Here is an 11,919-nt window from a genome sequence, read left to right on the forward strand (position 1 = left end):
ATTTTTTTATTTTATTTTTTATTTTTTTTTAATAAACCCGAAGCTGTTTTTTTTTTCGGCGCAAAGATGATTGATTGCGCTGCGGGTTGCTGCTCGGTAACCAGCCGCCTTCCGCCGCTGCCCGGGCGGCCTCGAGCCGACTTTAGAAAGACCAGAGAAAAAAAAAAAAAAAAAAAAAAAAGGCAAAAAAAGGGGGGAAACAAAGCAAAAGCCGCCCGATTAGGGGGGAAACAAAGCAAAAGTCGCCGTATTAGTCTCGCCCCTGCCCCCGGCAGCAGGTCAGGGCTCCCTGCAAATTGCACGGCGGTATTTGGGAGGGAGCATTTTTCGGGTTTGATGGGAGAAGGGTTAAGGGGTGTCTTTTTAAAGTCCTCAGGAAAAAAAGAATGCAAAATTATACAAAATAAGCTCTTCAAAAATCGGGGGGTGGGGAGGCTTTGTTATCAAAGAGATCAATGAATATGTATTAGGCTGGAGGGTCTGGCCGAGGGAGAGGGGCAGCACCGGCACGCCAGCTCCCCTGCACCACAGAGAAAGCTCCCACAGGGACACTCCTGTCTTGGGTCCTACTCCCCAGCAACTCCTGAAATTCAACGTTTATTTTTTTTTAAAAAAAAAAAAAAAAAAAGGACCGTGGAGGACAGTTCCTGAAGGGTTTTGTAATAGGTATTATTTAGAATTTTTAAACATTATGGGATGGGTGAAGAGAATTTAGAGTTAATAGTTCTCTTTAAAAATAAATGCAGATTCATCTGAGGGGAAAAAAACTACTGTGTTAAGTGTATTGGTCAGTATGGTTTCATCTGTTTGTAATGCCTGGGTGCGTTTGAATTTAATTTATTCAATTTATGAAAAAAGGTGGTTTTAATCACTGACAGCACCGCAGATTTAAAATGAGGTTTGAGAAACAAACATGGGCTTTCTTACTTAAGCATTCTCAGAAATGGCTTAAAACAATTTAGGTCTTGAAGGTCATTCTTGCTCCGGTTTTTGTCTGTGCAGTTCGAATAGCCTCAGATTCAGCCTCCAGTGACTATTGTGGAATCCCCTCTAACTTTCCATTGGATAGACATGAAGAGGGGAGAGAATATGCCTGTGTCCTTTGAAATTTAGTTGACAGCTCTGCTAGTGATGATGTGAAAGCTTGCGTAAATATCATTTACTTTTTCAGAATTGCACTGGCTTCACTATGCTGAGAAGAGCAAAAATAAAAAAGGAATACAAATCTATTTTTATTACTAAAATAATTCCCTATATGCATATGCAGGCACAGAGCTTTTGCTCAAAAGCATATTATTTTGATACAATAGTGTTCAGAGTAGGGCTATTCCTTCAAAGTTCACTAATTCGTCTTGGAGAAATGGAATGCATCTTGTCTAGATACAGAGCTTTTTTACAGCTTTGCTGTTATTCTCTTTCCCCGTGTTATTTATTAATGGCATTTTTATGTGGATAGTATCTCAAGACTTCCTTTGCTTCTGCTGTTTATTCGTCACTTGAAGTCATAATAATTTCTTTCTAAAACCACAGCTGGCTGCTATAAAGGCAGAGAGAGGAAGACCATGATTTATGTGGTGAATGAGAAACAAGAACAGAGGAATGTAATAAATATTTGTTACTTAAAACTTCAGGTATTGTTATGAAAAAGGTAGAATAAAAATTAAATAGGCAGTATATCAGCAGGATCTTTCCTAAACAGAGTTCTGTCAATTTTTTTTTCATGAGAAGTTAATGTCTTTTAAAAAGTAGTACTAAAGATCTGATAAATTTACAAGAGTAATGAAATTCAAACTTAAAAACTGCAAATCGATCTTTAAATGACACTTTTGGCACCTCATAAGAGTACTTCAGTTCACAGTTACCTTTATTCTCTGGTATGAGACTTCCGTAAGTACTATAGGCTCGGTGGAATAAGTTAGTATTTCATTGTTTCTTTCAACAATGTTAGTTAGCTGGTTTTCTTCTCTCTCTGCGTGAGTATTTCACACAGTCACAGGGGACAAAAAATAATTTTTAAGTGTAAGAAAAGGTGATTAAATTAAATTACTTTTGGGATTATGGGCCACGTGTGGTGCATTAAACTACTTAAAGCTACTTTTTAGCTTCTTTGGCATTAGGATGTTTAATACATACTTGGTTTGCCTAAAGTGTTTTACTGTATAAAAAATTAGAATGGAGTAGGAGAAAGATGTGAAATGAAGAAAGAGAAAGGAAGCAGGACAAAGATATCAGACTGAAAACTTAGCTTTCCATAATGTAAACAAAATAAGGTTTTTTAATTTGCCATGTAACAAAGTAATTCTTCTAAACAGAGTCACTAATATGAGAAGAAAATTAGTTTATACAAATGGGGATTTAAAATTTGTAAGTACAATTCAAGCCAAGGGGGTTATTTATTTTTATTCTGCATGTTTTGGGGTAGCAATTCTAGGACAAATATTGCCGGTATGTATACAGTTAGGAATTCTTCTGAGCCAGTTTTAGAGGCGTATCATCCAACTGGAGATGAAAGGCACAAACTTAAGGAATCTCTGATTTCTTTTCCAGATACTTTCTACTGTGCATGAGTGTTTTGGTTTGGGCAGTATCTCATCCACATATTGGATATTTTTAATCGAGATTTATACTAGTAGTGATAACATGAATATGAAGAGTTCTTGAAAATCACAAGCAGAATTTATTATGTTTCTGACTTGTTTTCAAATGTATGTGCTCAAAAAGAGAATGGGAGGGACGAGTGGATTTATTTTTTATTTTTTCCTTTAGGCAAAAATCCCTGTCATGACCAAGGAAGGAAGCAGCAACATTTTTACAATGGCATGAAGTGCCTGTTGCTAGAAATGATTTTCACTTTGTTCCTGAAAAGTATGCCAAAATTACTGGAGAGCTAGCACGCCGATTTATTTCTATAATATGACATGAGTGGAGGAGGGGGTAATGCATTTTTGGCTCAGCTGCTTTTGCTAAATTTGCTTTGATTTGCTGAAAAGGTTTACTGATTTATTTAGCTAGATTTATCTAGCTACCTGAAAGAATACAAGGGGCCTTTCCTTGCTTTCTGCATCCTCACATCCCAAAGGTGCAGCACAGAATATCCATTATCCATGACATACCATTTGGTCAGATAAAATCTGCTTTAGTTGAAAGGCCAGCTACTGCTTATTACTTATGTCTGTTTATTGACCATATTTTGACAACTGTTTACCTGAACTGATCTAAATAGCAATGTATTACTGCCACGGTTCCTCCCAGTCCTGTGATTACAGTGGTCAGGCAGCACGTCTGGTTCTCGAGCAAAGAAATAGGAATATTGAGCTTTTATCTCAAGCAAATTAGAACGAGTTACTTGTAGCTCTGCACCACGAACAAGGTCCGCAGTGCGAGCCCTTAGAGAATTTCTCACTCAGCAGTCGGGAGGAAGGTTTCCTTATTTCACAGAGTTCTTAAAACATAATAAATACAGCAGGGAGAAGACAAGTATTTTTGTGAACGGGATCACTCGGCTCTTTCCAGCTTCCCAAGGAACAGAATGTTTTGATGAAATAAATTATGATGTATACCAAACAATTTTACTCTTAACCAGCTGCCACCTTATTTCCTGCCATTTTTTTATCTATTAAGATGTGAATGCTTTATCTTTCTTGAGAAACTACATTTGGTCAAAGAGAGTTATCAAAAATTCAGTGAATAATTTCTATGAATTGGCGGTGTTCTAAAAGAAAACAGGCACTTGTAATTTAAAAGCAAACCATCAAGAGATAGCACTAAGAGAGCAGCACTTCGAAATAATATCCAGATTATTTTCTTTCAGGGATGGTCGACAAAACGAAGGATCATTTCCTTTGGTTCAGTGGATAGGTAGACGGATAATCACCGGCAAGCATGAAACTCTGACCGTAAAAAGGTGGCATTTAAATCCTTCTCTCATCTCATGTGCTTTATACTAGTTAAAAATTATGGTAGCATCTAAAGGCCTCAAATGCATTGAGTAAGATGTTATCTAGACACACTTAGGATCTTTAATTAAAAACATTAAATGTAGTGTTTTTATAGTTTCTCTAATTTACAATTTACAATTTAAAGTAAAACCAAAATAACATAAAAATAATTTGGCTGGACTTGTTAAGGAAAAGTGGAATGTGGTGACATAGGGTACTATATCAAAAAAATTAGATTATTTAATTTACACAGCAGTTTTCACCTTATACTATGTTAGGCTTCTTTATAAACAGCGAGCAGAATTCTGTTCTGTCACTTTGTTATTTTGTGAACTATGCAATTTCACTGACTAGGGCTACCTAAATATTGCTGTAAGTTACCTGAGGATAATTTGTAAATATACATGCTTTGACAGCACTTTCTTCTGCATCATGCTTCCTTTTTATAAACGTGATGGAAAACAAGACTACTTGCAAGAATCATTTTGATAGGAGTAATTTTAAACAACTACTAGGAGAATATTTGCTATGGATTTTAATATTCAGATTATAGTATAAGATGCTGTGACTGTAATATTTATTTACGTTGTGTTTTGGCTGAGAAAGTGTGTATATGCCTGAGAAAGAGCGTATAGATGTATATAATTCCATATATTTTCAATCGTAATATTAAAATGAATATTGTTATTACTCTGTCAACATTTCATTCTACCAGCATACTCCTTAGTGAGAAAGAGTGTATAGATGTATATACACACATACACCTATACATACATATACATACACATGTTGACAACCACACTCTTTGAAGTTCTGGATTTTTGGAGAAACATACACACTTGTCTTTGTTTTAGAAAAATCCTAGAGATAGCACAGCTGAAAGCACTCTGAAATCTTGCATTCTCGTCCTAGATGCTGCCAGAAAAAACAAGCCTTTTATGCTTGAGGAGGCTTGAGATGTTTTCTTGCCAGTTGTGAGTCCTACGTCTCAAAGTAAAAGAGAGCAAGTAATATCTGTGAAAAAAGTTTTCCTGACAGATGGCATGCAGGCAGCTCTCCTGTGCTCTGCCAGTCCATAAGTAATTAAAGTTCCTTTGTTCGCAAAGAGTCAGTTCTGAAACTACTAAGGAAAATTAAAACAGGTGATGCAGTGGCTATCTCCAAAGGGGAGAGTTTGGAATGCAAAGTAAAATGAAGATGAAGAAGAAACTGGGTTATATGTCTCTGAATAAATGGTCTCCCATCAGAAAAAGATTAATTTTAAATCACTGTTCTAGTTCTTTTATTAAAGATGGTTTAATTCACCCAGAGCTATTTGGCCTTCAGGATAAATTCCTACAATTAAGTGTTTATGATTGAAAGCGCTGCCATGGAAAGCAGACAGATGAATATCATTTCAGGAGTACTGTGAATCATTAAATGAGTTGTAGAACCTTTTCCTGGGCATGAGCCACTTTTAAATTTCAGACTAAGGCTATAATAGACTTGAGCATAAGGCCTGACGTGTTGCTGTATTTAGGAGTTTGAATAACAGGATAATCGACAAGTACTAATGTGTTTATATAATTTTAAACTTCTTACAGTTAATTGAAAATATGCTGCCCGTGGTATGTCTATATGCTGCTTGGATCAAGTACATTTTTCAGATGAGTGCATTAAGTGTTAGTTGTCAGGTAATGAACTTAACCTGCCTCTGACGTGTTGGCTTCTTTTGGCTCCAGATGGGCATGGCTGCTTTACCCGCTTCAGTATAGAGGCTGGACGTGGAATGTCATACAAACCTGAACAGATGACAAGAAAACAGCGCTAGCTGCCAACTACCTTCTCTCTCTTTATTTATCATGATTAGTGCTTGGTTTTTGTCAGGAAGACTCAAGGCATCATCCTAGAACTGATTGGCATATTGGGAGGATGTAAACTAAAATACAGGCCAGACAGACAGACTGGCATTTTTTTGGGCTCAACAGAGGAAACAGACAGGGGGCTACTCTTCCTGGTTAAGGAAAGAGCATTGCTCCACAGTTCGCCTTTTCTTGGCACTGCGTGCCTATTCCCAGCATTGCTTGCCCCTCCTGTAAGCAGTTTTGCCAGGTATGTGGAAATTAAAGCTCAAACAGTAGTCGATGAAATTGGATAGCCTGCTTGAGGCAGTTATTTTCTCCCCTTACACTGTACCTGAACCATCCTTCCTGTGTCTCTCACAGAGTGCTGTCTTCAGCAGGGATCAGAAATTAACTCACGTGCCTCCTCCTAAACAACTTCATCTTTCAGTGTGGTGTGGTAAGATCAACCCCGGTTTCAGTGTGGCTCAAACCTGCAGTCATTCAGGAGCTGTTTGGTCATGAGGTGGCATATTCTGTCACGGGGTGGGGTGAATGGCTGAGGATGAGAGTAGTAACTCCTTCAGCCATCTGATTTTAATCCCTTACCATATGTGACTTGAAGTCCTTAGATGCCCTCTACTGCCATATAACAGAATTAACAGATGGCTCTATGTAACCAAATTCAGATTTGCTGAAGTTTGTTATTATCTCTCTGTCTTCTTAAATGAATGGGGGAGGGGAAATAACATCCATAATTATTACAAAATACATAAAGCCTTTTATAAAGTGTGAGTTTGGGCTAGACATCTTTTCTGACTTTCTGTGCCATTGCCCTGTATTTCAAAATTTTAACACTATTTTTAGCATTCTCTTCAGAGCTCACTTCTCTGATAAATTATCCCTCTGGGAAAAAAATGAATCCAGAAAGATGCCTGAGGCACAGCAGGATTTTTCCCCAGCATTTCAGGCCACATCATGCTAGACGGAAGGAAGCTGCAAAACCTGCTGCTGTAGATCAGTCTCCATGTAGGGAAGGAAGTAAAGGATGCATTTAGCCATTAGATGTATCGTTTGCATGAGACAGAACAGCAGGCAAGAATCTATCTAAAATGGAACGAGAATGAAATTTCTGTCCCACATTTGCCTGTGTTACGACAGGTTTTGTGTGCTGGCAGGCACAAAGCAATCCCAAGTCAAACAGAACTAATCCTGGAAGGAATCACTCCACAGGCTCTAAGAATGCAGTGCTTGAGGTTTAGCTGTCTTCGTTGTATCAACTCCTTTACCATTCTATAAGGAAAACCCGGCAAAACAATCCCACCTGTAATTCTCCAGCCCAAGTTCCTAATGCTGGTTTGACTGAGTGGGTTTGGTCCAAATGAAATCAGAAGCCACATTTTGTGTACGTTTCTAAACATGCCTAACCTTTTCTGAGGACAGTCTATTACTGTTCATTTTACTCTAGGTGGTTGCCAGTGATGTTACAGATAGAAGCAGGCATGGCAGGAGGGAGTGTGAGCTTTCCAGTGGAACACACGGCAGTGGGGATGTGCTCCAGGTAAGTGAAGGGGGACATGTACAGAGGACATGCAGGAGGGCCTCTCTCTGCCAGGCTAATAAAAAGATAAAGTTTGGGTTCATTGAAGGGGTGAGCTTTCACACTGTGCTTTCTTTTCCCTCCAGCATAGTCCTTCACTTTCAGGCGCACTGGGTCTAGAATATGCTACTTATATTTTTCAGGAGCTTTTGTAATTTTACCAGAACATAATCTCAAACTAACAGAAGTCCATAGCAAAATCTTGTTGTGAACGGGGCTTTGTTCTGTGAGACTATTTCTGAAAACACCTGGCTCTCTGTTAGCCATTGCATAAAAGGATGAAACATGAATTTGTTCCTATGCTTTTGTTTTCAGCATGTTCATTCCTTCAAACCCCCCCTTTTCTCCAAGAAATACGTGAAGCTCTACAAGTCCTTCTGGCAGGTGGGCTATATATTGTTACAGTGGCAAACCTGTGAAGCTATACCAATGAATAACACCCTACAACGAGGTCCATTACATATATTTTTACTAGAGCCATATTTTTCCAATTTCATCATGTCCTTTCAGTGGCATTTTTTTCTGGCCATCAGGGAGTGGAATCCTGTGTCCAGAGAATGTAAATAACAGCTGTTTCCACTCAATTTGCATTTATATACTTAACACTTCAAAATAAATTATTTCTAGAAGCTTTCACAATCTAGTCAAAATTCCTACTTAGTCAGAGGTACTAGTGAGATGTTAATGAAATCCCTTTGGACTGGCTGATGGAAAAGATGCAGCAACAACAAGGAAATTCCCCAAACGACGGATCAGTTATGCTTCTGACAGTTACACTTCAACAATCAATTGAAGTGTATCTTTTAATCTCCTTGGGCATTTTCAGGATCAGTTCCTCGGGCTGTTCCAGGGTGGTGTGAGTACACCAGGCAAGGAGATGAATTGTTAAAAAACCTGTGCTGAACTGGTAGTGTATTCCCAGCAAAATGAATTTATCATACGACTACAGCTGAAAAGGAAAAAAAAACCCAACACCTGGCAAGCTATTTAAAGTGAACAGCTTATTAGACAGTGTCACAGATTTTTAAATAAATAAACCCCTGTGTCCTGAGGATAACTGAAAAACAGCTCTTTGCTTTTTATACTACTATTTTCTTTTGTTGACATTTCACTAGCCCTGAAATGGAAACACAACATTTTTATTTAGTAATGCCTAAATGAAGTTTTAAGAATTATGTCCAATTACTGTTTTTTTCTCCAGAAAACTCTGAAAGCCTTTCACCTCATTATTTTGCCAAATGCTTCAACGCGAACCTTCTTTAGATTTCTTTGATCCTCTGAAGGCTGAGAATTACAGAACATTGACATCTAGTGACCTTTGGTATGGTTCTCTTACTCCGATGTGGACTGTTGAAGAAGATGCTTGCTCCTAAATCCAGATTTTGTCTGAAGTTATAGAAATGCACTTTCTTCTCTACGTGTTTAATTTTGTTTACCCAGAAGAAAAATCCTTTTATTTTTACAGGAGTCTCAACTGGAGCATCTCTGGACTGGATTGGACAGGACAATCACGATGACTCAAGTTGCTTGCTTAGAGAGAACCGTAATTATGCATAGGTCCATAAGCCTGTACCAGACTCATTCAGACTTAGTAGTCCGAACAAAGACAATCTGAGCTTAGGTTATCTTTAAAAACAATGCGTGTCCTGACTACCTGATTTCAGAGGGCATGCTTGTTATTTCTAAATAAAAAAAGCCCCTGATGCCAAGAGGTTTGGCTCACATTCATACTAGCTGGGGCTAGTTCCCTCTAGAGCAGATTCCTGTATTCGCATCCCACAGTACTCCTTGGACTCTTTCTGGTGCCTCTATAGACCCAACATGTAATTCTAATTTTTTGTATATCTTCCAGTTTGAAGTATCTGAGCTTATGTGAAACTATATTGCAGCCTGTGAGAATGGTGCTTTCCTAGCATGAAAGTGAGGGTGTGTATTACATGTTTTGGGATGTCATAATGTTTGAGGGTGCACAGTCAGCTTGAGCAGTTTAGAAGAGCACGTAGGGTAAAGTTAAACAAGATGTGATCTTGCGAGCAGTGCTTGGTGTGAATGCTCCCTGCAGGGCTGCACAGCCACTCCTCTAAAGAGGGACAGGCAGAACAGGGGGAAGGAAGGAAGAGGTGTGCAGATCAGCAGCCAGAGCCTGAGCTTGCTCTACAGCCTGCAGCAGTACGGACAGGCTCAGAGGGACCCCAAGCACTAGTCTGCTGCTGGGGACCACCTGCCTGAGGTAACATGCAGAGACAGGTATTTTGATTGCAGGATAAATGCTTCACTCTTAAAGAAATACAAGGCTTCTCATGTATCATTTCCATAACGTCATGAGTTAAAATCCTGGTCATATTGAAGGAAAACACTCACCCAGTTCCAGCAATTCAAGGTTTTGCCCTCAGTCTGGACAAGGACTGGCTGAGCACTGTGTAGGTACTAAGCACAGCCGTGCTGCATCAAGACCGCCACTGCTCTTCTCTTCACAAACCACTGTATCACCTTTCAGCCTTACCAGTGGCCTCTTTGGGCTCATTTCAAATATTTTTCTTCGATAAATATGGCCACATAAAGTCAATGAATTGTAACCCATGCAGCCAACATACAGTGTGTTTATTTTAGATTTGAACATACAAACATATGCATTAGAAAGGGAATTTCTTTGCTGTTTCGTTTATCTCTGCTTACGGTGCACTTACCATGATTTTTATTTTTTTTTGTACTGTGCCTTTACACTGGACAGGAAATCCTTTTTCTTAATCCAGTTCTAAAATATGTGGAACTTGCTGGCACCCTCAGTTTCCCCATTGCTAACGCCAGGATTTTAACTGTATGAAAAATGGTGTGGGGGAAAGGGAGTTTTATAAAGATATGAGGTGTTCTTGTAAAATAACATGTGAACCCATACTAATCTTGACCAGTTTAAAAAATTATAAAATAACAAAAAATATGAAGAGGGATGTGAGGCCTTATGCTACTGTATACTGACCAATTGTTAATGAATTAGGGGTCAAGGAAAACTTTTTCCTGGTATTAGTTTATTATTCAACCGAAATCCTCAGTGTTTCTTAACTAAAGCAGAATGTGAAGACCATGAAGGTGTGATCCAGTATAACTCCTACAGATGTTGACTTCAGAAAAATGCTACTGGCTTATTATTCGTTTAAACAAATACAACATAAATTTCAATAATGAGAAAGACTAGCAGTATTTAGGAAACATTAATTTTTACATGAAACTATAAAGCTCTGTTTTGTTAGCATTAGTGAGTAGGAAATATATGTTTGTAAAGTAGGCTCATGCTTTAGTAGTTCTATCGTTTACTTAGGTTAATTTTTATCCTACACAATAATGGCTTAATGCAGTAGCCTAATTTCACAGTCACTTTTCAGTGTTCATTTAAATTTTCTGTGATACTTACATGGTTAAACTTTTATTAGTTTTGGCAGAAGGGATGTTAAAAAACAGCTTTTCCAGGTTGGTTTTTTTTTTCCTCTATGCTATCTCATATTTTGCTGGTAGGGAGATTCTTTTGCTGAGGAATTATAAACTTTGGTAGCAGTCAAAGCTGGCCTTATTTAAAATGGTAAACTGCCTCTGACCCAAGACTGTTTTTCATCTTGACAAGCAGTAAAGCTGAATATACGCACAACTGTTTTCTGTATTTAATACTTATTTAAACTAGTTGGCAACGTTTCTCAGTTTTATTGGCCATTCCAACCTCCTGTGGTGCCTCTAGGTGATGAATAACTTTGTGATACACTGAATATCATTTCTCACCTACATCATGACACTTAATAAAGTGGTACTCCGGGCCATAAACTTCTACTTCTCTAGAAGCCATGCCATGTGAAGTTGCTGGCCAGACATGCTCTTGGGTTCATGCAGCTTCCACACAGCTCCCACCTTCTGATGTGCAGTGCCCTAACAGCTGCAGTTATATACAGCGGAACTAACATTCCGTGTAAATTGTATTTAAATTTTCAGATAATTATGTGCAAATTACCCAGTAAATTATCATTTATTGTGTTCATTTTTCTACAAGTACCTAGAGGTAACAGCTGGGATCATGAGCTCATTAGAAGAGGTGCTATAAAGATACATAAAATAAGTAACTATCTTATTTCTCCTGTGACTATGCACCAAATGGAAAAAAAAACCCTAACAGTTAGGAGGTTGGTTAAATATAAGGAGGCGAGATTAAAATCCTATACACTATTTATTCAAAATTACAAATTAAATGTGTGTGAATTAATCTATACAGAAAACAAAAGAGTTCCTATATATGGACTACATGCTATTGAAGGCTAGAAGAATCAGCAGATGGTTTTTATCTTAATTTTAAGTGGAATATTTTTCTCTTACATATATGCTCTCTTAAATTAAAACAAACAACGTCCCCCCCCACCACCACTAAGACTGCTTTCATTTGCTCCGCTACAGGCATCTGAATCTCAGCTAAACCTCATCCTCCCTTCATAGATGAGAAGGAAGAAGCACCTCCAGAGAACAATTTTTGTGACATTCCAGAAAATCTTACAATAAGATCAACTGCCTTGTGTGGGTACTTTTT

At 38.2% G+C, this 11,919-nt stretch overlaps 1 protein-coding gene across 1 annotated transcript in view; it reads right to left on the reverse strand.

The window, feature by feature from the left end:
* Positions 1-11,190, reverse strand: part of SOCS2 (suppressor of cytokine signaling 2) — a 15,673-nt gene extending 4,483 nt beyond the window's left edge. The window contains 1 exon segment of the mRNA XM_009882652.1: positions 11,127-11,190. Within this exon segment, the coding sequence (XP_009880954.1) occupies positions 11,127-11,190 (64 nt within the window).
* Between the last annotated feature and the right edge of the window lie 729 nt (positions 11,191-11,919).

The sequence above is a fragment of the Charadrius vociferus genome, unplaced genomic scaffold (assembly GCF_000708025.1).
Source record: "Charadrius vociferus isolate BGI_N301 unplaced genomic scaffold, ASM70802v2 scaffold72, whole genome shotgun sequence".
NCBI lineage: Eukaryota > Metazoa > Chordata > Aves > Charadriiformes > Charadriidae > Charadrius > Charadrius vociferus.